This window comes from Gymnoscopelus braueri, assembly GCF_963280865.1.
Source record: "Gymnoscopelus braueri genome assembly, chromosome: 17".
Lineage (NCBI taxonomy): Eukaryota > Metazoa > Chordata > Actinopteri > Myctophiformes > Myctophidae > Gymnoscopelus > Gymnoscopelus braueri.
The window spans coordinates 36,705,190-36,729,397 of record NC_137617.1 but is presented as its reverse complement, the minus strand read 5'-3'; the positions used below and the strand labels follow the sequence as shown (position 1 = coordinate 36,729,397).

Genomic DNA, 24,208 nt, shown 5'->3' with positions numbered 1-24,208 from the left:
TAGCCATAGTTGAGGTTATTAAGGTTAGGATTAGGGATAGGCATATAACCACGCCCACCTGGGCAAAACACCAAAGAAGGAGGGAGTCCCACCAGTGCTCAGGTTGTCGCTGGTTGAAGCAGCAGCAGCAGCTAGCAGCAGTGGATTGATTTCATGGGCTTGACTTATTGGGACTTCAAATAACGACTCTGACGTGAGTGCTATTATTACATTCAAATGACTGTCTGTCGGTGGTATAAAAAAACAATACAGATAAATAGTGGCTAAATATGTGGCTAAGTTTTATCAACAAGGCCAACTAGGTGGGTCTAGCTAGCTAACGGCGGCTAGTAGCTTCAGGCTCTGACTTGACTAATACCAATAAGGAACATGAGCTTAGCAAATAATCACTACACGTCTCTTTAAAGTGTTTGCATGGGGTTCAAAGTGTCAAATGATTCCTTTTTAAATCAGTGGTTCTCAAACATTGTCCATGTCAGGGACTCTCAGCAGCTAGGGAGTGACCCCCAAAAATGTATTTGGACCCCAATCTGATAAGGTTTTGTGACAGGGTGGAGTTCCATAAGGGAATTTGTGTTGTCAACCTCTAAATTGTTAAGGATTTTTTCCCCCAAAAAATGTTTTGAAAATAGGCAGCAGATCTACAAGCTCACCACAACGCGTCGCAAGTAGTGTGGTTGAGTTGAGTCAGAGAAGAGACACGTACCACCCATAGAGTTACCCTGTGATCATCAGCTTATTGCTCAAGCCAAAGCAGGGTGTGATAGTGAACATTATAGTGCAGAGTCTGCAGACGTGTTACCGTTATGTTGTTATTGATGTCTCGACCGTGTGTCTAACGCATATAGAGGTCTAACGCCACATATACTAGTTGCGTACCGGTGTTGTGCTCAGTAAATAGTAGATCTACAAGTTTGTAGATCTGCTATTTACAACATGCAACACCAGTGCAACTAGTACTATGAATCAGGCTTAACTGGTTATTAGACGCGTATCCTCTGCAAAGGATTAAACATGAAATGCTATTAGTTTAACCAGAACGTTTTCATATTGTCAAGGAGCTGCAAATTGATGTGTTTTGCCTCGATTGCATCCCGATTTGAAAAGATGTCAGCAGGGAAACTGGTCTGTCAAGATGTGTCAACATGTTTTCGTAAATAGCAGATCTAAAGAAATATAAAATAGAGGTTTAAGTGTTTAAAATGCTCCTCATTTTGCTGCAAGAATTCCAGGGGGTCCCTTGAACCCACTTTGACAACCAGTGAGGTAAATATCTAATGTAACAGAGTAATATACTCTGCATCAGTAGGGAACCATGCAGTCAGTCGTACTATAATTTCTTTATATTGTAGAACTTAATCTTCAGGTTTATTTGTCACATCACAAGTTTACAGGTGTAAAAGAGTGGGTCAAATTATTTTAAATGATTGATTGAATACTTAATTAGCAGTCTGCAAAAAAAAAGCACAGGAAAATACAGTTCAATACAAGGTCTGCTAAGAGGATTTTAAACCCAAGAAAGCCTATGCCTTGTTTCCATTGGGGTCCTTTATACTCAATTCATCGAATTGCCATCTCCCAATGTTTTTCTGGTAACATCTGGTAACATCTGGTAACAAAGAAACGGGGGGGATAATCATATAACAATCAAAATTATAACAATCAAAATCATATAATGTTGATTGTCTGTCCAGGACCTTTACAAACATAACAGCGGTGCAGGAAGATGAGACTGAAGGAGATCCAGAGGACCGCCCACCAGGCCTGGAGTCCTGCAAGCCACCATCCCATCTACCTGGCATTAGGTAAGGTAGCTGCAACAACTGCAGTGTAATGAATGAACTCTGGGAAGTAGGCCTGTCACAATTATTACACAACGTCTAATCGCAATTATTTGAGATAATCACAATTATTCATAATCGTTTCCATGTTGAAAAATGTCATACATTGAAAAAAGCTGAAATAGCTGATCTACAAGCTTACAACGCGTCACTTCGTGACCCGTTGTAAGCTTGTAGATGAGCTATTTCTGCTACTTTTACGTTTTTTTTAAAGTGTAAAATTATTAAAATATGTCATGTGGAACTTTTGATTACGAAGCCTAAAAGGATTTTTTAAAATTCATATGTTCCATTGTTCAATACCAAAAACACAATTAAATCGTGGCAATTAATCCTCAACTTAAATGTTGTAATCGTGACAGCCCTTTCATTGATGTATGAAATGTGCAAGTAAGATGTTTTTTTTTTTGTAAAGAATTTGAACGTTGCAGAGTGTATAGGTTTTCAGTCGTACCTGTTTTTGTTTTGTGTCAATGATGCAACAGGCACGTCGGCTCACCAGCTCGATGCCTCCTTCAACACCACCGCTGCACTGGAGATATTTGAGGTGGATTTTGCGGACCCCTCCCTGGACATGAAGCTCAAAGGGTCATTAACGATGTCAAACAGGTGAGGAGGTTCTAGAGTTCATGCATTAACACTCTGTTTTTGTTCATCCACGTCAGTAAATGAGGGATTTGAAGTTTTGAATTTAGTAGTTTATTTAAACTTTTGCTACAAATAAATATTATTATTAATTTATTAATGGATGTATTAATTAATGTATTTATTTATTAATTAATGTATTTATTTTCTAAACATAAAAAAAACACATTTTGTCTGGCAAAATTTGTCACATTTCTGGCATAGACGATGTACTCCAAAAATAGATTATCTTCTCCAGTGGCCGGTAGACCAGAGAAGCTTATCTGCCCCACAACTAAAGATTTATCAGCATTTGTCTCGTTAAGGAGAGAAAACGCCTGGTGTTTTTGGATGTATTCAGATGGACTTGAGGCGTGGTTACATTTAGTAAACGCCAAGAAAGCCTCAATGACGCTTACGTCAAGTTAAATCGAAGGTGCTGTTTTTGAAGCGTTTGCTCGCTCTCTTTCTCTCTCTGTTACCGTTACACACTCCGATTTCAAAGCTGAGCTCTTGAACTTGGAAGTAAATACATCTGCTCACCATGTCATAACATTTCTGTATTCCAATAGGTTGCACAGTATCATATGGGTCAATTTTGGATTGGGAGCAGACGATTCTGAAGGAAGACTGGTTGGTGGCAGTGAGAACGGCATATTAACGGTATATAACCCAGAAGCCATCATATCTGGAGGAGACGCAATCGTGGGACAGTCTGACAAGCACACAGGTCCCATCAGAGCACTTGACTTCAACCCCTTTAAGGTAATCGATGCCATCAGAGTGAAGCCATCCCATAGCACACTGTTTGTCAACCAGTGGCATAATTATAGGTGGTCCATTGGAGAAAAAAAAGGCAACAACAGTATGTACAAGTCTGGCTTTCAGATCATTGATGTTAAATATTAATAGTTTTTTAATAAACAACTTGAGTAGATTTTTTCGAAATATGCTAGTGGTCTAGAACTCAGAAAAAGTTGAGAACCAGACACAGACAGTGCCTTAGTTCACTATTCCACGTTTCTGATCCATTTGAATCTCTTTCAGAGCAATCTCCTTGCATCAGGGGCCAACGATTCAGAAATATACATCTGGGATCTCAACAATTTTAACAACCCGATGACCCCTGGAACAAAGACACAGGTAACTGGATAAGTAACACTTCATATGTTTCATACATTTAAAGTATTAACCATCGATTATTTTCTTACCGATTATTCTATTGGTTACTTTTAGATTATTTGAATAAACCTGAAGTGCGTTTTCTTTATATATATATATATATATATATATATATATATTTAAATCAATGTGAAACATTTCTAGTACATTTTTTGTTTTTGTAGATAAAATTGGTCTGATTAATCACTTGACACCTATTTTATACTCGTTGTACAATGATGTAATGGAAAAATAGCACATCAAAAAGCTCAATTGTGAGCTTGTAGATCTGCTATTTTCTGCATTTCTTTCACGTTTTTGTCCGTAATGACAGTAATGAATTTTTACCAAAATTGATGCATTTTTTAAATAACCAATTACATGGACTAGTTCGATGATCTGTTGCACCCATACACATGTTCTATGAAGTGAATGTTTAGGGGGGCTTGTGAGGTTACAGTATGTTTGATGAAATGTTGACCCACATTGGCTCTTGAAGTCCAAGCTGAAAGCAGAAAGCACAATGCCACAGCAGAAGTTGAGTTGAACTGTGGTCTCCCTGTTCCCTTACCTTTTTTTGTAGCCGGGTGAGGTAAGAATGAAAGTTACCGTTCGGTGTGTGCGGTGTGTTCTGTTTAATTAACCCATTAAGACCTGAGGCTGATTCTACAAATGCCCTCTAAATCAGTGGTTCTCACACTTTCAATATTTTTCAAAGAATGTTAAAAAATAGCAGATGTACAAGCTCGCAGCGCGGCACGAAGTGACGCGCTGTGAGCTTGTATATGCTATTTTTGAATAGCCAACGCAAAAATCGAAAATGACACTGATGCTTCCCTGGTTTTAATGGGTTAATTTCCGTGTGGTTGTGGGAACAATAATAATAATAATTATACCTTTTCAGGTGGACAATTCCATCTTTTTTTCATTAAAAAATCTAAACAATAAACTGCAAATTATTAATGTAATTCTTTGCAGGAACGTTGTGTAAAGAATGTAAAAAAAAAAGTCTGATTTCAGTGTGTGGCTTCTTTTGATGTAGATGTATTGATTCGTGTGTGTGTGTGTGTGTGTGTGTGTGTGTATTGCTGCATGTAATGCTTAAAATGTAATCAGAATGGCAATAGGAAATACATTTTTAATTAAATACAAGGGATTATTGCACGTATTTAGATTTCCTCTGTGTGTGTGTGTCTCATCCCAGTGCGTCATCAGCGTCGGCTGTTTGGGGTTGAATCTTGAGTGATCAATATTAACACTGATAGCATGGCATGTGAACTGTGATTACATCATTTGACTATCAGATGACTGTTGCTGGCAGTCGGTGGTGGACAAAGTATATACTCAAGTAAATACTCAAGTATTCAAAAGCACAAATTACGGGCGTACATTCTCTTTAGAACATTTCCAAAAAAGTGTTATTTTTTAATTATAAATCTGAACATTTCTAAAATGGTGATCTACAGGTAGGCTATTGCCACTATATTTAAAATTTGGAGAAAAAAAAGTAATACACAGTTGCAGTGGTGTAAAGTAACCTAACCCTGTAAAAGTACATTTACTCAAGTATTTTGAGGTATTTTTTACTTTACTCGAGTATTTCAAATTTTCAGTACTATTACTTCTACTCCACTACATCTCAGAGGCAAATATTATACTTTTACTCCACTACAATTATTTGAAAACTTTAGTTACTTTGTAGATTTTGATTATTATTATTTATGAAACACACGTTCACCACTTCAGCCCTATATACATTTCGGCCATTTGAAAATAGCCGATCCACAAGCTCACAATGCGTCGTGATTGTGAGCTAGATCTAGATCTACTATTTTCAAAAGATTTTTGTACATTTGAAAACTTGTGAAATTGGACATTCTGCATAATGAGTACGTTCTACTTTTGGTACTTTTAAGTACATTTTGATACCAGTACTTTCGTACTTTTACTCAAGTACATTTTAAATTCCGGAATTTTACTTGTAACAGAGTATTTCTACATTACAGTATTGATATTTTTACTTCTGTAAAAAAAAATGGGAGTACTTTTTCCACCACTGCACAGTTGTCTGTCTGTCTGTGTGTTTGTGAAAGTGACGGCATCCTCCTTGCATTGCAGCCTGCTGAGGATATCAGTGTCGTGTCGTGGAACAGGCAGGTCCAGCACATCCTGGCCTCCGCCGACCCCAGTGGCAAGGCAGTGGTCTGGGACCTGAGAAAGAACGAACCCATCATCAAGATCAGTGACCACAGCAACAGGGTGGGTGGATGGATTCAAATGAGCAACACAGCAACATCTTTTGTAACTCCAAATGGGTCCATTTTGGTTCCATTTGTATACTCTCAGAGAGTTAAAGCACAACTATGTTACTTTTTAACAACTATATAGCATATTATCTCCCACAAAATGTATAAAGTTACATGTTTAAGCAATGACAGTCATCCTTCCATACATTTATAGACTCAGGGGGTACGAGTTGAGCCCCGACTAGAGAGCACATAAATCAGCGCCTATGGCAATGATTACTTCGGAATATAGAGCCTTATAAACATATCAATTACATCACCTTTAACCCATTAAGACCTGGAACTGTGTCATTTTTAGATTTGAGCTAAAAAGCATTATTTTACACTTTGAGCTATTCAAAAATAGCAGATATACAAGCTCATAGCGCGGCACCGAGTGCCGCGCTTAGCGCGCTACGAGCTTGTAGATCTGCTATTTTTGAAAAATCGTGAAAATGTGTGCAAATCTTTGAATATCTATTTTTTTAAAGCGAACATTTTTAACTAAAATCTTTGCTTCTGGGGGTCCCTGGAACAATATATTTTGATGGGGGTCCGCGGCGAAATACATATCATTTTGGGGGTCCTTGACATGAAAAAGATTGAGCACCGCTGATATAGAACCAAACGTTTTTCAGAAAACTGTTGAGATTTAGGAGACCTGTAGAATTCAGGGACTTCAGGTCTCAATGGGTTAAATTAGCACTCAGGATTTTACAGTGAAGACTTGATCACTTCCATACCAATGACATTCCACCCTAAAAGCAAATCTGTATATTTGTGTGTGTCTCAATGATTTTAATGCGTTTTCCAGATGCACTGTTCAGGGATGCTGTGGCACCCTGACGTGGCCACACAGTTGGTGTTGGCCTCTGAAGACGACCGTCTGCCGGTGATGCAGATGTGGGATCTGCGCTTTGCCACATCCCCCCTCAAAGTCTTTGAGAACCACACAAGGTAAAGGATATATCACTATTTCCCTATTTCACGATGAACATAATCTTTTGGGCTATTATTGCTGTATTATTTTTGGCTTTTAAGTTAATGTTTTGGGATTAATTGTCACTTCAGGGGAATTCTGTCCATATCCTGGAGCCAAGCAGACTCGGAGCTCCTTCTCAGTAGCGCTAAAGACAACCGCATCCTCTGCTGGAATCCCAACACTGGAGAAGTATGGCCCTGCTTCTTGATTAATTTGCACAATTTATTGTTATAATAGAATAGCTCGCCGCCAATGTCGTTAACGTATCGCGCGTCTCTTCATTCCAGGTCATTTATGAGCTGCCTACGATCAACCAGTGGTGTTTCGACGTTCAGTGGTGTCCCAGGAACCCTGCACTGCTGTCCGCAGCTTCGTTTGACGGGAGGATCAGTGTCTACTCTGTGATGGGAGGGAGCTTGGAGGCTCAGCAGCAAAGCACTGTAGATAAGGTATAGGCTCTCATGTCTTACTTTAGGTCAAATTTACAACTAAAAATAAATAAATAGCGAAAATAGCTGATCTACAAGCTCACGACGTGTTGTGAGCTTGTAGATCGGCTATTTGTCGTACAACGATGTATATCGTGTAAAGCGTAAGTGGTTAAGAAAACCCTCTAACTTGTACTTACTTCCTTGCGCTAAACCTTAGCATTGCTTTTTTTTTATACCACAGATATCCTCCTCATTTGACTCAATGGACCCCTTTGGGACGGGACAAGCACTCCCTCCCCTTCAAGTTCCTCAGCCCACAGGGCAGACCACCATCGTTCCCCCTCTGAAAAAGCCACCCAAGTGGGTCCGCAGGCCAGTGGGGGCTTCATTTGCTGTGAGTTTGACAACACTGAAAACCTACTGTATTCAGATCTATTGTGGAAAAGTTCATTTTCTTCCGTAATATGATTCAAAAAGTGAAACTTTCATATATTCTAGATTCATTGCGCATAAAGTGAAATATATATTTAAAAAAAAGTTTTAATCTTTAATTTTAGAGTACAAAGTGCTCAAAAATTATGTTTAAGGACTTTTAACATCAATCTGTAATTTCTCCAACTGGTTGGCTCTATGGCTACCAAAACATAATAATTCTACATATTGTGCTAATAGTTTATGAAACGCAGTGCTAGTGTGTGTAGGGGTGGGGGCTCCTTTCAACTTCAAGCCGTTTCTCTAATCGCATATTGGGTCTTGGCCCAACAACATTTTTTCAGTCGTGAATGTTCATTTTTGCTTTAAACCATGTGGTTTCTTCCGTGTCAGTTCGGTGGGAAGCTGGTCACGTTTGAGAACCCCAAGCCGGCGCCGGCGCAGAGCCCGCCGTCCATCGTCCCCAGACAGGTGTTCGTCAGCCAGGTGACCACGGAGACCCAGTTCCTCCAGCGCTCCCTGGAGCTGCAGACGGCGCTGGAGTCGGGCTCCTTCGCCAACTACTGCCAGGGGAAGATCCAAAATGCACAGACGGAGGCCGATCAGGACATATGGAAGTTCCTTCTGGTAAGCTTCACAGCGTTGATGTATGTATGTATGTATGTATGTATGTATGTATGTATGTATGTATGTATATACGTGCCCCTCTGGTTAACAACTTAAACCCTATTTACTTAGTTGACCAGGGGACCCCAGTGGTCTATGCTTGGCGCCCCTCCTTTCTTCCCGTCTGCACCAAATGTCATCGCCGAAAATAGCTGATTTACAAGCCCACAATGTTCGCATGTTTTCGCCACCTATTCTATGACATGCCCAGAATAGGGACAGATCCCATAATTAGGGATGTATGGCAGAGATTTTAATTTATCGTGAAATTGTCCGGCTAAATCAGCTAGGGATGCAAGGGGTTTGAAGTGGCATTTTAAGTTTTAAGCATAATTATTGCGATAATATCGCAATTATTTTTGCCACAATAATCGTAACGTGTCATTTTCATCTCATATCCCATCCCTACCCATAATCACTGTGTCTTTGATTCAGCTTTGTCACTTGGTTTAGTAGTGTATGTTTGCTTCCTTTTATGTTTTGTTGAATTAGGTTAAGACTTCATAATCAGCTGATTGTTATCTCACCTCCACAATTTTGTCATTTTCCTACTTTATAGCGTATGAACGTATTACAAGCTCATTATAAATCCTCTGTCCATCAATTGGTGTGTAGAACGTATTTGTCTTTGTAAACTGTCTCCGTAAAGTTGCCTCTTAACTTTTACAGGTCAACTTTGAAGATGAAGCCCGAGTTAAATTCCTCAGACTTTTGGGTTTCAGCAAAGATGAATTGGACAGAAAGGTACACTGTCATTTGTTTTACATGTATGTAACATTTTTAACCAGGTATTGGATGTCTGGTGCAATGTTTTCTCTGTATTGTGAGCACTTAGAACCTATGAACTTAGTCTTAACTGGATTATTTTCATCTAGATTTCAAAATGCCTGGGGAAGAATTTGCAGCCCAACGGACATGGAGTGGATGCTAAAGATTTGGCTGAAAAGATGCAGCTGCTTTCCACAGAGGTTAGGAGTCCTTAAAAAATGTTTAAGAAATTGTCTAAATTGTGGTATCTAAAAGGGAATTGAGGGTCCGTACTCTACTCTCAAATATAGCTATAATATCTTTTCCGTCTTTTAATTAAACATTCAGGGGACGGATACAAATAAAAACAGACCCCCTAGCCTAGGCCTTCATGAGTGTCACTCAACTTTTTGAGGCCATCATTTAGTTTTTGTTTAAATCAAGTTGCCGTTGTCCTTGTGTCATTTACCTGTACTTGCAGAGGTCTGACGAGGCCAGCGCTGCAGGTGACATCAGGACATCTGGCTCCGCCTCACCGCTGGACTTCTTCAGTAACGTCCCAAAGGAGAGTCCCAACTTTCAGATCCCCGTCTCATCTGGTAAACTTAAAAAGTTCCCAAGTATTTCCATATTTTAACCCATTAAGACCTGGAACGCATCTGTGTCACTTTAGATTTCTTTGGCTATTCAAAAATAGCAGATATACAAGCTCATAGCGCGGCACCGAGTGCCACGCTACGAGCTTGTAGATCTGCTATTTTAGAAAAAAAAGATTTTCTTTCTTTTTTTTAGGATTTAGAAAACATTTTTAAGAATCGCCTCAGGTCTTAATGGGTTAATCTCTCTGTTGGATATCTGCAAGTCATACCTGTGTTCCTTCTTTTTATTTTTTCAGAGTAGCCAATTATTTTTACCAACCCTTTTCTCCTCAATTTGGTTATTATTATGCCAATTAATTCCTCCTCACACACATTTCTGTGTCGTCACTGCCGTTGCATCCTACTGACTCACCTGCCAGTGAGGAGCCCTCACCGGGAGGACGTAGGGCCTTCGTCCTACTCCTCCCGCCCAACACTCCTCGGTGACAGGTGCCGCCCCAGCTCGTTGGAATACATGCAGTGACGAATATCACCCTCCCCGCCCGGCTTCCCGGGGAATTGTGTTCGCATAGACGCCCGACAAAGCCGTATGCACCACCGGTGGATTCGAACCCACAACCTCCGTGGTGGTGGTGGGCAGGGACTTCACCACTGCGCCACCACCCGAGCGCCCGTATTCCTTCTTTGGCTGAACGCTCATGTGCTTTTTGTCCCCTTGTTGTTGAAGATACCGATGGCCTGATCAGCCAGGCTCTGCTGGTGGGCAACTTTGAGGGAGCCGTGGACCTGTGTCTGAACGACCGGCGATACGCCGAGGCCATCCTGTTGTCTATCAGCGGGGGGGAGGAGCTTCTGCAGAAGACCCAGCAGAGATACCTGGACGAGCAGCGCAACAGCATCTCTATGGTGAGACTTCACGTCATTGTTTTTTAGTAAGAGTTGTTCTGAAACCCATACCAGTATCGGAAAAGCTGCTGATACCTCTTAAAATGCTGGTATCGGTATTGGCGATATGATGTCTCATTTACAGGCAATATTTTGAATTTGAATCAATTATAAATGGAATTTTGATTTATTCCTAGATCAGTGGTTCTAACAATCTTTTAATTTCAAGGAGGTTATGGGTATCGGTATCGGGAAGGAAAAAATGGCATCGGTACATCTCTAACTCTTTTTTTAGAGCGCGACTGATGCCAGATCTTTGGAACCAATTTTCCGATGTTTTGACTGATATTTATTAATTTTATTAAAGTTCTGTATTTGAGAAAATTTAGACCAAAGAATACTGGATGAGGAGAATATTGGATGAGGCTTATCTTTTTACAGACATAGCAAAGTCTGCTACTGCAGTTCACACTTGTATTAAGTTCCCTCTCCCAGAACGATTCTAGTAAAGAGCAATGTTCAAACAGGCAAATACAGGATAAATTATCAATGTGTTTTTATTCATAACACTTATATATTTAAAAAAATTGACACATCGGCTGCATAATTGTCTAATCAGATGTCGTAAAGAAAGTCAAATAATAATGGCCAATATCTCAGGCTCTCAGCCAAACTGATGTATTGGTCGGCTTCTGATCCTTTTTTAGTTATAACCACACTAGATTCATCATGCACGTCCAGCCTTCCTATCGGGTATTGTACGTCAAATTCTATTCTATCCGGTCTCCGCAGCTCATCTCGTCGGTGGTGACGCAGAACTGGAAAGACATTGTGCAGAGTTGTGAGTTGGACAGCTGGAAGGAGGCCCTTGCAGCTCTCCTGACCTACGCTCACCCAGAAGAGTTTGCATACCTGTGTGGTGAGTTGTTCAGGAGGAGCTCAGAGCATGAATCACACAGCGACTCGTCTCGCCTCAAGGCGAAGTTGCACCAATTACTTCCAGAGGGGTTTGTAATTACCTGCCCTCTTAACATGTCTACATCTGTCCCCAACCTCCTCATTCTCTCTCAACCCCCCAATTCTCTCCTGTCTTTTGTCCTTCCTGTCATCCTCTCCCTCTGCCCCCCCCGGTAGACACTCTGGGAGCGCGTTTGGAGGGTGAGGGAGCAGAGAAGCGATGCCTGCAGGCATGTCTCTGTTACATCTGCTCTGGGAACGTGGAGAAGCTGGTGGAATGCTGGGCTCTGCAGAAGGACTGCTCCAGCCCCCTCGGTCTAGAGGTATTGTTGTTTACGCCTTCCAAAGACTCGGGTTGTAAACATCCCCAAAGCTGTAGTATAAAATAGGGGCCGTCCCGGCCGTGTGCCTTGGTCTCTTTTCATTCCAAAAATCACTGATGTGTTTTCGCACACTTTAGTAAACTCCTTGAAAGGGGGGGGGGTGGTCCCCAGATGACAGTAAAGTGACAATTTAATTACTTTTAAGACCTTTTTAATACCTTAAGATAAAATAAATGAAAAAAGACCATTACTGCATCAAAAGTAATCAAGAAACTATACTATAAAAACTGGTCAAACATTGCCAAATTGTCAAATAACATAAGAGTCAAAACATTTTAAAATAGCCGGTCTACAAGCTCACAACACCTCACGCTGCGAGGCATTGTGAGCTTCTAGATCAGCTATTTTTTCACAATATTTATCTATTGGAGAACTGAGTCAAACTAAATGTAATGCCTCAACTCCTACAATTCCAAGTGCTTGTCAGGGTGGGAATATGATTATTTAGGGCGGTCCCCAGTTCAAATATGATTTATTTTGGTGGGTTCCCCAATTCAAATATGATTATTTTGGGGGGTCGCTGCCTGAAAAGGTTGAGAACCACTGACATAAAGTGATACACTGTGTGTGTGTGTGTGTGTGTGTGTGTGTGTGTGTGTGTGTGTGTGTGTGTGTGTGTGTGTGTGTGTGTGTGTGTGTGTTCGGCAGGATCTAGTGGAGAAGGTGATGGTCCTGCGCAAGTCGATCGAGCGCCTCCGCAACGTTGAGGTGTCGGTACAGAGCAACGTCTTGGCAGAGAAACTGACTTGTTATGCCGGTATACTGGCTGCAGAGGGGAGCCTGTCCACTGCCATGGCCTACCTGCCTGAGAACTCTGACCAGGTAAGAGAGACCTGAGCCAGCACACCTTGTTCAAAAGACCCTGATTTTCTTCATACGTTTTCTTTCACGATCAAACGCTTTTTTTCTCTTTTTTATTAGATCGTAATGTGTGTGCATATAATTAGGGATGGCATGGGTAATCAACTTGTAGATACTATGGGTACAATATATTTTAGCAGCTGTTAAAAAAATGTGGAAGAGCACAGGCATTATTTATTTTTAGCGGAAGTGTCAAACTGCTTGAAATTTGGGTTTTTTTTTTGGCTTTGTCTGAGACGGAATAGTAAAATTTCCCCGTCAAATTCCCTTATATGAATTGTGTAGTTACAACTTTAATCCATGGGGTGGCACTGTTTCCATGTTGTAGGATGCCTAGTTCCCAGTATGGCAACCATGTCTTCCAAACTAACCCAATGTACTTTACACTTCGTGAAAAAGAAGAGAATGTCATGTCCAAACTCTGAGCTTGTAGATCTGTTATTGTAGTCATGCAACACCGGCATGCAACTAAGTATAAATCTGTCTTAAGAAAAGGAAGCTGAGCTGGCCGTTCCACCGACTGGATAGCCATGCATTAAAATATAGTTTTTGTGAACTGCATCCTGACTCTTGATAGTCCTATTGATTTATGGGGCCTTGCATTCAGTCTATATGTAATCTAGTGTGTGTGTGCTATTGTCAGACACACAGGCACAATTTTCCATATCGGATGAAGTTTCTTTTTTTTCTTTGTCCCAGTGTCACATTAAATATGGCTCAGTGTGAGCAGGTGTAACTGTAGAGCTACTGCTTCCACCCTGCTGTACATTGTATAACACCTGTGGAACACTCTGCAGCTCAGTTATCAAATGTAATGTCCAAAACAACGGCATACTTCCAGATATCTTTGCTGTCGGGCAGAAGCCTCTTATCTCCATATTTTACTTTTTGTATTTTTTTCGTTGATTAACGCCCTACTTGATCATACTACAGCGTCACACAAAGGCATCGAAAGTAGCAGATCCGCACGCTCGGGTTTTGAGCTTGTAGATCTGCTGCTTTTGCTATTTTTGAATTTGAATCCTGAAAAGAAACACGTTTTGGGGTTTCCACCCGACAGACGATATACTGCAGAAACTGTTTATCCGCTGTTTGAATGAAACTGCAGGGAACATTGATTGTGTGACATAATGCTAATCTTTCTATTTTTGCCAGACCCAAGGGGTCGGGCTTACATGAGGCTTTGTACCTGTTTCGTCCATACATGGGCATGGTCACACACGTCGTGCTTTGCACGACGTGTGTGACCATGCCATAAAAGCCATAAAAGTCTGTCCCCCTTTCGTCTATACATGGGCATAGACACAGGCTGACACGTCATGTGAAGTCTGGGTCTGGCAGAACCAGGTCTCCTGGTCTTGTTTATGGACATTACCGCAGGATTTACATATTCATAATCAGAATAATCCGAGAGTGCGCTCAATTTATTTGTAGTTTTTGTGAGAAGAGAGAGGATAGACATAGGGTAGAGTAGGAAGAGGTAAGAAGGGGAAAAATTATTGAATGGATTGGTGACGGTATAAATATATACATACATATATATTAAAAAAATAATTTCAGTGTTCGATCCATATCTGTTTCTTTAGTTTAGTTTTGTACGTGTTAGATATCTGTAAATTCCCATCCCTAGAGCTACAATTACAACTACATTTGAGGCATTTAGTGCATACTGTGTATTTCTCCTGTCTCCAGCCAGGGATCATGATGCTGAAAGACAGGCTGTTCCATGCTCAGGGAGGGGCGGTGGTGGGACAGCGGCCCCCCGTCCCCTACGACAAAGTGGACTTGACTCCAGCCCAGCCCGCTCCTGCTGCTCAGCCACCTGCACAAAAAGCACAAGTCATGGTATTACATTCTCAGTGACTTTGTGAATCCAGTCTTGAAAATGAATGTAAACTACACAATATTGCAGTGTTCTAATGCCCTGGTTCTCAACGTGGGGGTCCGGGGGATCCTTGAGGGGGTCCTCAGCTAAATTAGTTAATATAGCATCAAAATCTGTTTATATACCCTATATATATATATATATATATATATATATATATATATATATATATATATATATATATATATATATATATATATATATATATATATATATATATATATATATATATATATATATTGGCTATTTGCAAAACATCTTGGAAAAAAATTTAACATTTGGAATATTTTAAAAACATTTTAACAGCAAAAATCTTGTATGGGATCCCTGGCACAATTTTTTTTCAGATGGTGGTCCGTGGCCAAAAAATACATTAACACATCGACCGCCAGAGGTTAATCTCATAATGTACTCACCAGTGCCAAGGTGTTTTTGTTGTTTTTTTGTTTTTTTCATGTCGCCATAGATCTTGTTAAAATCCTTAAGATTGAGCTCTACACGGTCTGTTTACATCCGCGAGATCTCCCTGTATCTCCCAGTGAAGATCGCGTGTCAAACGGGGCATCCATGTTTGAGTTAGAGCGGATTACGTTAAACAGTGAAATGCGAGGAGAAAAAACTACAGGAAGAGAATTGAGTTTCAGTTTCGTCTGTAGAATGGGAGCGGGCGTGATCGTCAAAACCGGATCCCAAATAATTCTATTTCCTGTCATCAAACCGGAAACGGAAGTGGATCAAAAAAATTCCGAAAGTGCACCCGGACCGCGCATGCGCGAAAAGACCGCAGCCCGTAGGGCTACGGTCTCGGCGCTTAACAGTTGGATTTACCGGACCGTAGGACTACGTTCTTGGCGGTTAATGTGTTAAGACCGGGAACGCATCTGGGTCATTTTAGATTTAATTTGCTATTCAAAAATAGCAGATCTACAAGCTCATAGCGTGGCACAGAGTGCCGCGCTATGAGCTTGTAGCTTGTTTTTATCGTGAAAACTGTTGAATATATTATATATAACTCTTTGAATATATATATATTTTTAAAGCGAACATTTGTAACTCAAATCTTTGCTTCTGCGGGGGTTCCTGGAACAAAATATTTTGAGATGGGGGTCCGCGGACACATACATTTTGGGGGGTCCATGACATGAAAACGTTTGAGAACCACTGATGTAGCAACATTAAAGACTTGAAATGATTAAGCCTTGACCCTTGCACCACACAGGGCCAGTACCAGCCTGCTCCTCCCGCCCAGATGGCTCCTGTGGGCCAGCCTCCAATGCCCTCCGTTTTCACTCCACAAGCTGCTCCTGCCAACACGGGGCCTGGCCTGCCTCCTTCCTCCGCTGTCCTCCCCCCTAGTGCACCACGCCCCGGCTTACGGCCTCCCTACCCCCAACATCCCGCTACCGCTCCAGGTCTGCCGTGTTGTCCATTCTAGGGCTGCAACTATCCATTATCTTCTTAACTCATTCCCTGCCTAGAACGTAAAAAACTTAATTATGTCCAATTACCAATTCTGCCAAGAACGTAAAAAACGTAATTTTAATTATTATATATTTTTTTCAAATTTGACCCAAAGACCAAGGAGATATGATTTTTCGAAGATCTAGACTCCTATCCACTTCCTTGTTAACTTCAAACTTAAAAATTCTGTATCTCGGAGTACTTTTTTTTTTTCAATTAAAAATCTCTGGCAGTGGGCAAACGCGGCCAGAAATACTTCAGGCAGTGAATGAGTTAATTATTATTCTGTCAATCTGTCTATTACTTTTTTCCATTCTTCGAGTAATTGAGAACGATGTTTAAAAAATGTATGTTTATCATCGAATTAACGCGAAAAAGGTCGAATAGATTTTTCATAATTGACTAAATCGATTAGTCCAATTAATCACTTAAACCCTTTTTATATTTTGTTGTACAACAGTGTTGCACAAAAATAGACGATCAAAGCAACGCGTTGTGAGCTTGTAGATCAGCTATTTTAGTAAAAAAAAAATATAATCCGTGCTATCAGTTTGATTAACTGTTGTGGCTATTCACTCATGACTGAGTTGAGAGAGTCTTCAGATCAGATGTGACGTTTTGTGTTTCGTCCTCTGTCTCACCAGGCATCATTCAACAGCCGTTCCATCCCCAGCCGCTGGGCGGACCCCCATCCTTCCCTCCGCCAGGTCCCTCTATGCCAGCCTCTAACTTATCAGGACCCCCGCTGCCGTCTCATTCGTGCGCCCCGGGTGGCCTGCCCCCCATGCCCAGCCCCGGGGTGCCGCCGATAGGCTTCATACCCTCCACGTCTTTGCCGTCGGGCCCCATCATGCCTCCGTGCTCCCAGCCCGGAGCCCCTCCGGTCCCCATGTACCCTGGGGGGCCAGCAGCGCACAACCAGGGCCCCCCCGCGCCGCCTTCCATCATGGCGCCCGGTCCGTACACGTCCCTCGGCCCAGCATACCCACAGGGAGGGCCCGGAGCTCCTGCTGCCAATCCCTACCCTGCTCCTGCTGTCCATCCACCTCCCACAGGTAGACCCACACAGCACTGCAGAGCCCACTGCCAGTCACCACCACGCACTATTTACTGTTTAGCACATTGGTTCTCAAAGTGGGGTCCGGGGACCTCCAGGAGTCCTTGGGGGGGGTAGCAGGGTGTCCCCGCTTGAAAATGTGTGCAAATCTTTGAATATATATATTTTTAAAACGAACATTTGTACACACTACTAGTCAACAAATCGCACTTGACAAGGTAAATGGACCTTTAACCGATTTAAAACCGTGAAAGCATCTGTGTCATTTTAGATTTTAGCTAAATATCGTCTCTTTCGGGTGGAAAACTCATATGTCCAAAACTGTTACTTTCAAAATTCAAAAGTAGCAAAAGTAGCAGATCTACAAGCTACAAAACGTGTCGCCTCGCGCCGCGTTTAGAGCTTCTGGATCTGCTACTTTTGATGCTGTTGTGTGACGCTGTAGTATGAACAAGTATGGCATTAATTTACAAAATAAACATGGAGATAAGAGGTTTCTGCCCGACAGGCAACGATATATATAGCAACATAGGTTTGGATAATCAATCACTCCTGTTGAGATGTCCTATTCATTTGACTTTTCAGGACACTTTCCTTGGCTGAGTTCCCACTGTGACGATCAAGGTGACAGGGTTAAGGGCCCGTCCACACCAAGAATGTTAACTATAACGATAACGATAATGATGTGAGCATGCACACTGATGAACGATTACGTTCTGTTGAACGTTGGTGATGTGTTGAACGTGAGTGATCTGTTGAACGTAATCGTTTATCAAATGACTCTGAAAGTTATCCCAACAATATCATCGACCGTTTGTCGTTATGCTTGTTGTCTGGACTCCCAACATCCACATGAGTTTGAACAATTTTGTGGAACTATCTGTTATTAAGTTTTATAGTTGTTCTTGGTGTGGATAGCCATTTAGGGTGGATAATATGACATAAGAGTGTAATTGGTAGTGTTTGCTTTTGCGGCTACATGCTTGAGATTAATGTAATGACTTAAGAATGGATATAATATAAACTAAAGCAACTTGTTGTGCATAATAGGTGAGTCCATGTTTCAGCCCAAATTGGTTTTGGCATTTTCCGCACCCTCTGGTGGCCTCTGGTGCAGACGGTGACATACAGAATATGCATATACACTAGGCTTAGCTCATAACCCAACTAATAATTTTTTTTTTTTATTATATATGAAATATTTAACATTGCAAATATATTTTCAGTTTTGCCAACAACATCCATAGCCGTGACCACAACCACAACCTCTTTTCTTAGATGCCGCTTGGCCATTTGCCGTAATCTTTTTTTGTTTGTTGTTGTTGCGGTGGTACTACTCAAATAACGGCCAGAAATTGTACAACATAAATATAATATGTTTCCCTCCTTTTTAAATGCTTTTGCCATGTAGACTAATCTTGGTTACTTGTTTGATAAAGGCTCATCTTTGACTGCTTGGGTATTTGATTGGATGATCAGATTTATTGATCTGTTGATCTAATACTGTATCCGCTCTGTTTCAGGAGGTCTAGACGGATGGAATGATCCACCAGCGGTACGAGGTGGACCCAGGAAAAAGAAGGTACCTTTTTGTGCTTATTGACCTAGAATAGTCTGGGCCTCACTCTGTCTGTCGAGACGGTTTGAAAGAAGAGGGTCAGATGCAGAACACTAACGCTTAATTTATACTCCATCGTACAGTTGTGTCGCCTGGTGAATATAGCCGATCTACAGGTTATTTTAGACACGCATTGTGAGCTTGTAGATCGGCTATTTTCAAATGGCCGAAATGTATATAGGGCTGAAGTGGTTAATGTATGTTTTGTAATAATAATCAAAATCTACAAAGTAACTAGTAACTGAAGTTTTCAAATAATTGTAGTGGAGTAAAAGTACAATATTTGCCTCTGAGATGTAGAAGTAGAAGTAAAAGTATTGGAAATAGGAAATAGTACAAATACCAAAAATGTTGAGTACATGTACTTATTTACTTTCCACCACTGATGGCTACTAAACGGAAACCAGCCAATCAAGGTCAAATCAATCATTGGGACTAACCGTTTTAGAATTATACTTTTTAGTCCGCAAATATCATGATAACACTTTGAATTCATATTGGCCAGCTCTAGGTTCTCCTATCTGACAAAGGGGGAATGGAGAACCCAGGACGGTGGTAGTAAGTGTGGTGTAATAAATAAACAGAATGTGGCATAAGTGTATAACCTGTGCACTGTTGACGATAACCTGATGAATGGACTTTGCATTAACGAGCATGCCGTTTTTGCATGTTGCCTACTGATTATTTGGTCTTGATATCAGTAACCCCTTTGATATTATTCATATTAACACATTGAATGCCAAAAACGGTCCGGACCGTTTTTGAGGGTCCAAACGAGAAGTGCCGAAAACGGTCCGGACCGTTTTTGACCCAATTCTATTTTTATACATGTGGGCCACGTGGGGCGCTAAAACGAAACTTTGACATCACCCAAGCAGTTTCTGAGAAGAAGAGGCTGGATGTGGCTCCATGTCAAAAATCCTTCCGGTCGGCGTTTTCAATGTTATCTCCTTGATTAAAAGCTTAATATCTCCATTTCTTTTTAATGTGGTGGAAACGAGCCGTTTTCGATCGGCGATCACGCTGCAATGGAGGGTCGCGTTGGAAATATTATTGTTCCAGGCGTTAGTCGGGACCCTCCGCCGTCTCGCACGCACGCTTTGTTTACATGCACTTCCGCGTCAGGGCTTCTCACAGCACGAAATGTATAACGCAAGTGGATGGAAGAAATGCTGGCACTCAACGTATAATATTTTAATAAACCTCTGGCACCCAATGTGTTAACAGGATAATCTGAGAGTGTTTAGTGTAGATGTAATGACTATAAACGAGTAACTGTGATAAGAGTTGCAATATTGGTGTTCAATTTTGTTTTTTAAACGTTTTATGAGATGCTATGAACAAGGTCAATGCTGCAGCATACTTCTTTCTTGCCGAAACAAAGTTTGGCGAGGTCATAGAACAAAATGATGTATTGCTTTTTCAACCAACCGAACATCACCGCAGAATTCATTATCTGAGCATGTTGACCACTAGCATGTTTTCTAAACCAGGGTTTTTCAGAGTGGGTGCCGTGATGCAAGTCCAGGGGTGCTGCAGGATACTTTGATAATATTTGGAATTTATCAATATCACTTCAGTTTAACCACTTAGACCCTCTTATTAATTGCACTGTACTTGCCGTGTTCTTTTTAAATCTACACCAAATATCTTTGCCAACAATAGCCAATCTACAAGCTCACAACGTGTCACAACCCCCTCAGAATAGGGATACTGGGGTTCAAGTGGTTAAACGTCAAGTATAAAGTTATTTTCAATCTGTCATAATGGAAACGGATATTCTCTCGTGACATGCTGTATTTTAGGGGGAAATAATTTTCATGTTTACGTACCGTAATATGACAAAAATATAAGGTGCTGTAAAGTAACAATGTAATTCAGGGGATGCCATGGATGAAAACAACGTTAGTTACAGGGGTGCCCTGAGCCACAATTGGTTTTCAGAACCACGTGTTCTAAACCTCTGCTCCTGCTGGGGTGTTGCTGCCTGTCTTCTGTGTGCAGGTCCCTGAGAACTACACTCCACCCGCGCCCATCACCGCCCCCGTGATGGGATTCCCGGGAGAGGCCCCTCAACCACATGACCACCACGCCCAGGTCCCTCCCGGAGCCCCTCAGGAGCCCAGTGTACAGGTCGGTGTCAACTGTCAAGCCCCCAGGGCCACGGTAGAACAGTGAAGCCCCCAGGGCCACGGTAGAACAGTGAAGCCCCCAGGGCCACGGTAGAACAGTGAAGCCCCCAGGGCCACGGTAGAACAGTGAAGCCCCCAGGGCCACGGTAGAACAGTGAAGCCCCCAGGGCCACGGTAGAACAGTGAAGCCCCCAGGGCCACGGTAGAACAGTGAAGCGGACGTCACCTGGTGGTCAAATCTGAGAATGTTGCTATACTGTAATATCGTCGTTGTCGGGGTAGAAACCTTCTTTCCGTTTTTTCGTAAATTAGCGCCCTATTTGATCATAGGGTCAGCTTCACACGTCACACAAAAGCATCAAAAGTAGCAGATACACAGGCTGCTACTTTTGCTATTTTTGAGTTTGAATCTTGAAAAGTAACGGTTTTGGACCTACACTTTTCCACCCTACACCCTAGTGTCGGGTGGAAGTGGTTAAGTAGCAGTGGGTGATTTGTAGAGTTGTTCTGATACTAAACCAGTATCGGAAAAGCTGCCGATACTGCCTAAAATGCTGTATCGGTATAGGCGAGTATGCCATTCCGACACCATGTAATTTATCACATGATGATATGGCATTTACAGTCATCAATTATTTTGTATTTTGAATGCTTCATGATGTTGCACTACTGTTTTATACTAGGGATAGTTCACTCAAAGGGTCTCCATTGAGTCTCTGCCGGTCTCTGCCGGTCATCAAATCATTAGCTTAGGAATGCGACAAAGTTATGGGGTGTCGGAATCGGTATCTCTAGTGATCTGTGGGTTGAATTTGTTCCCTCAGCTCCTCCAGCAGCTGCCTGCAGAGAGGGTGGAGCAGCGGGAGATCCCTGCCGAACACATGGTGCTCAGAAGTACCTTCGACAGCCTGGTGCAGCGATGCCAGCTAGCAGCAGGAGATCCAGTAAGTCTCTAGAGCTTGTCACACTGGTGTGTTCAATATCTCGTTGCTGTCGGGCCAGAAATCTCCATATTCAAACATTTTGTGTTCTTTTTCTTTTGGGGTAAATTTTACGGCCTACTTGATCATACTACGGCGTCACACAAAAGTATCAAAAGTAGCAGATCTGCTGACTTTTGCCGTTTTTTTTTTTTGTATTTGAATCCTGAAAAGTTACAGTTTTTGGACATAATGAGGTTTACACCCGACAGAGACGATTTGTTTTGATGAAGTTAATTATTAAAGAAGAACAAGTTATTAAAAAGATATTTCTTTTGCATTGCATTGCAGCAAACAAAAAGGAAACTTGATGATGCAGCCAAGCGCCTGGGATTCCTATATGACAAGCTGAGAGAGCAGTCGGTAAGGAGATTATCAACATATTGCTTATTGAATAGTTGATTTCGTCGACTAAAACTATGACGAAAAATGTCTGTTGACTACCTGTTTTCACTCATGAAAACGAAACGAAATAAAAACTAAGCTATGATGACTAAAACTATGACTAAATATACTGACAGCTCCTGACAATTATACTGACAATTTCGTCCACAAATAAAAACGACTCTGGGAGGGACTATAGTGGAGAAGAGATCCAGTAGAACTAAGACGAGTGATCACGTGTGCTCGCGGGTGTCATAGACTGAAAATCACAACGCATCACAACGTGTCGCAGCGCGTTGAGCTTGTTGTAGATCATTGTAGATCTGCTATTTTCAGCATGCAGCTAAGTGCAAATCATTTCGATGCCATCACGGCCCGGCAAATAAAATGTTATGATATTTAGTTGACTAAAACTAGACTAAAAGTAAAACATCACTTTGTATTGAATAAATAATGTCCAGACAACTTGTGAGTTTACTCTAAATTCAGCTACGCTTGTGTACCTATAGTAAATACCATATTATCATATCTTCCCTCTGCTAGCTTTCACAGCATATCCTGGGTGGGCTCCATGAGATCAGTCGCTGTGTGGCCGGCCAGAGCTACCAGCGCGGCTTGGAGATCCACACCCAGGTGGTCAGCAGCAGCAACTTCAGCGAGATCTCCGCCTTCATGCCCATCCTCAAAGTAGTCATGACCATCGCCAACAAGCTGGGCGTCTAAAAGAAAGTGGTGGTTCTCAAACTTTTTTGTGTCAAGGAGGACCCCCAATTTGATATCTATTTGGCCGCGGACCCCCCCCCCATCTGAAAAAGTTTTTTTTTGTTCCAGGGACCTCCAGAAGCAAAGGTTTGAGTTAAAAAAGATTTACAAGTTCATAGCACGGCACGAAGTGACTATGAACTTGTAAATCTTGAAAATGTGTGCAAATATTCTGTAGATCTGCTATTTTTGAATAGCCAAAGTATAAAATATGGTTAAAGTGGTTAAAATGATTGTGACCCCTGGAGGTCCCCGGACCCCACTTTGAGAACCACAGGTCTAAAGCACGATTTATACTTCGTCGCATGACCACGCTGCTCGCCGGAAACGGAACGATCTACAATCCGTTTTCGGCGAGCGGCACCATCGTGAGACGGGAGTAAAAACTTAAGCATAACCCTGCAGGACAAACACAACCAAACTTCAGTGTTATTGATCCTATTGTTGTTATATAAATTATTTATTTCTTTTTGAGCTAATGACGTGCTTTGATAATAATTTACCATTAATATAAAAGATTGAGGTATGTAACCCACTCCTTTTCTAAGGAATCTGCGGCTTGGGTGGTGAGTTTGGTATTTCTGAGAGAGTTGTGAATGTTACTGTGGTAGTGTGTGTACAATGAGGTGAATGTGGTCTGGAAGTTGTGATCCTGTGTAATTGTGAGAGTGGGAAATGTTGGTGTAAAAATAAAAGTGACTAGAACCAAGGCTTTGGTTGTGCAGGTGGCCACGCAATACACTGTATACAAAATAACATATGATGGTCCTCTCACTTTAGCTGTAGTTGTTTCCCCCAGTTTTGGGTTTTTGAAATATAGTACTGCTACTGCCAAAATTGTGTGGGGCTAGCGGCTATATCCAAAGTAAGGTTGAAAAAAACGTGGGAATACATATTTTGGCTGCACTTTATGTCATCTCTGATGGGACTCCTCCAACATCGCTTTGCTGAAGATGAATCATGTCACTGCACAGCAGATTCAGGACATTCACGTTGGTGTAAAAAAACAACTTTTAAATGCATACTGTATGGCTTAAATGTTTTTGTCTATTTAATTGTGCCATTGGGGTTTTTC

General features: G+C 41.5%; 1 protein-coding gene across 2 annotated transcripts; it reads left to right on the top strand.

The window, feature by feature from the left end:
• Nucleotides 1-94: 94 nt before the first annotated feature.
• Nucleotides 95-24,143, top strand: sec31b (SEC31 homolog B, COPII coat complex component). 2 transcript variants are annotated; one of them, XM_080455995.1, is made up of 27 exons: nucleotides 95-193; nucleotides 1,695-1,805; nucleotides 2,327-2,450; nucleotides 3,038-3,230; nucleotides 3,513-3,608; nucleotides 5,745-5,885; nucleotides 6,726-6,868; nucleotides 6,983-7,082; nucleotides 7,181-7,342; nucleotides 7,566-7,718; nucleotides 8,150-8,383; nucleotides 9,092-9,166; nucleotides 9,298-9,390; nucleotides 9,651-9,768; nucleotides 10,496-10,674; nucleotides 11,446-11,572; nucleotides 11,788-11,933; nucleotides 12,642-12,815; nucleotides 14,547-14,699; nucleotides 15,959-16,151; nucleotides 16,845-17,255; nucleotides 17,843-17,881; nucleotides 18,781-18,839; nucleotides 20,880-21,008; nucleotides 21,832-21,951; nucleotides 22,279-22,350; nucleotides 22,915-24,143. In XM_080455995.1, exons 2-27 carry the CDS (start codon nucleotides 1,727-1,729, stop codon nucleotides 23,092-23,094), a joined length of 3,693 nt encoding a protein of 1,230 aa, XP_080312121.1. In that variant the 5' UTR covers nucleotides 95-193; nucleotides 1,695-1,726; the 3' UTR covers nucleotides 23,095-24,143. The 2 variants fall into 2 exon arrangements, with proteins under 2 accessions (XP_080312121.1, XP_080312122.1); XM_080455996.1 differs by lacking the exon at nucleotides 17,843-17,881.
• The last annotated feature ends 65 nt before the right edge of the window (nucleotides 24,144-24,208 follow it).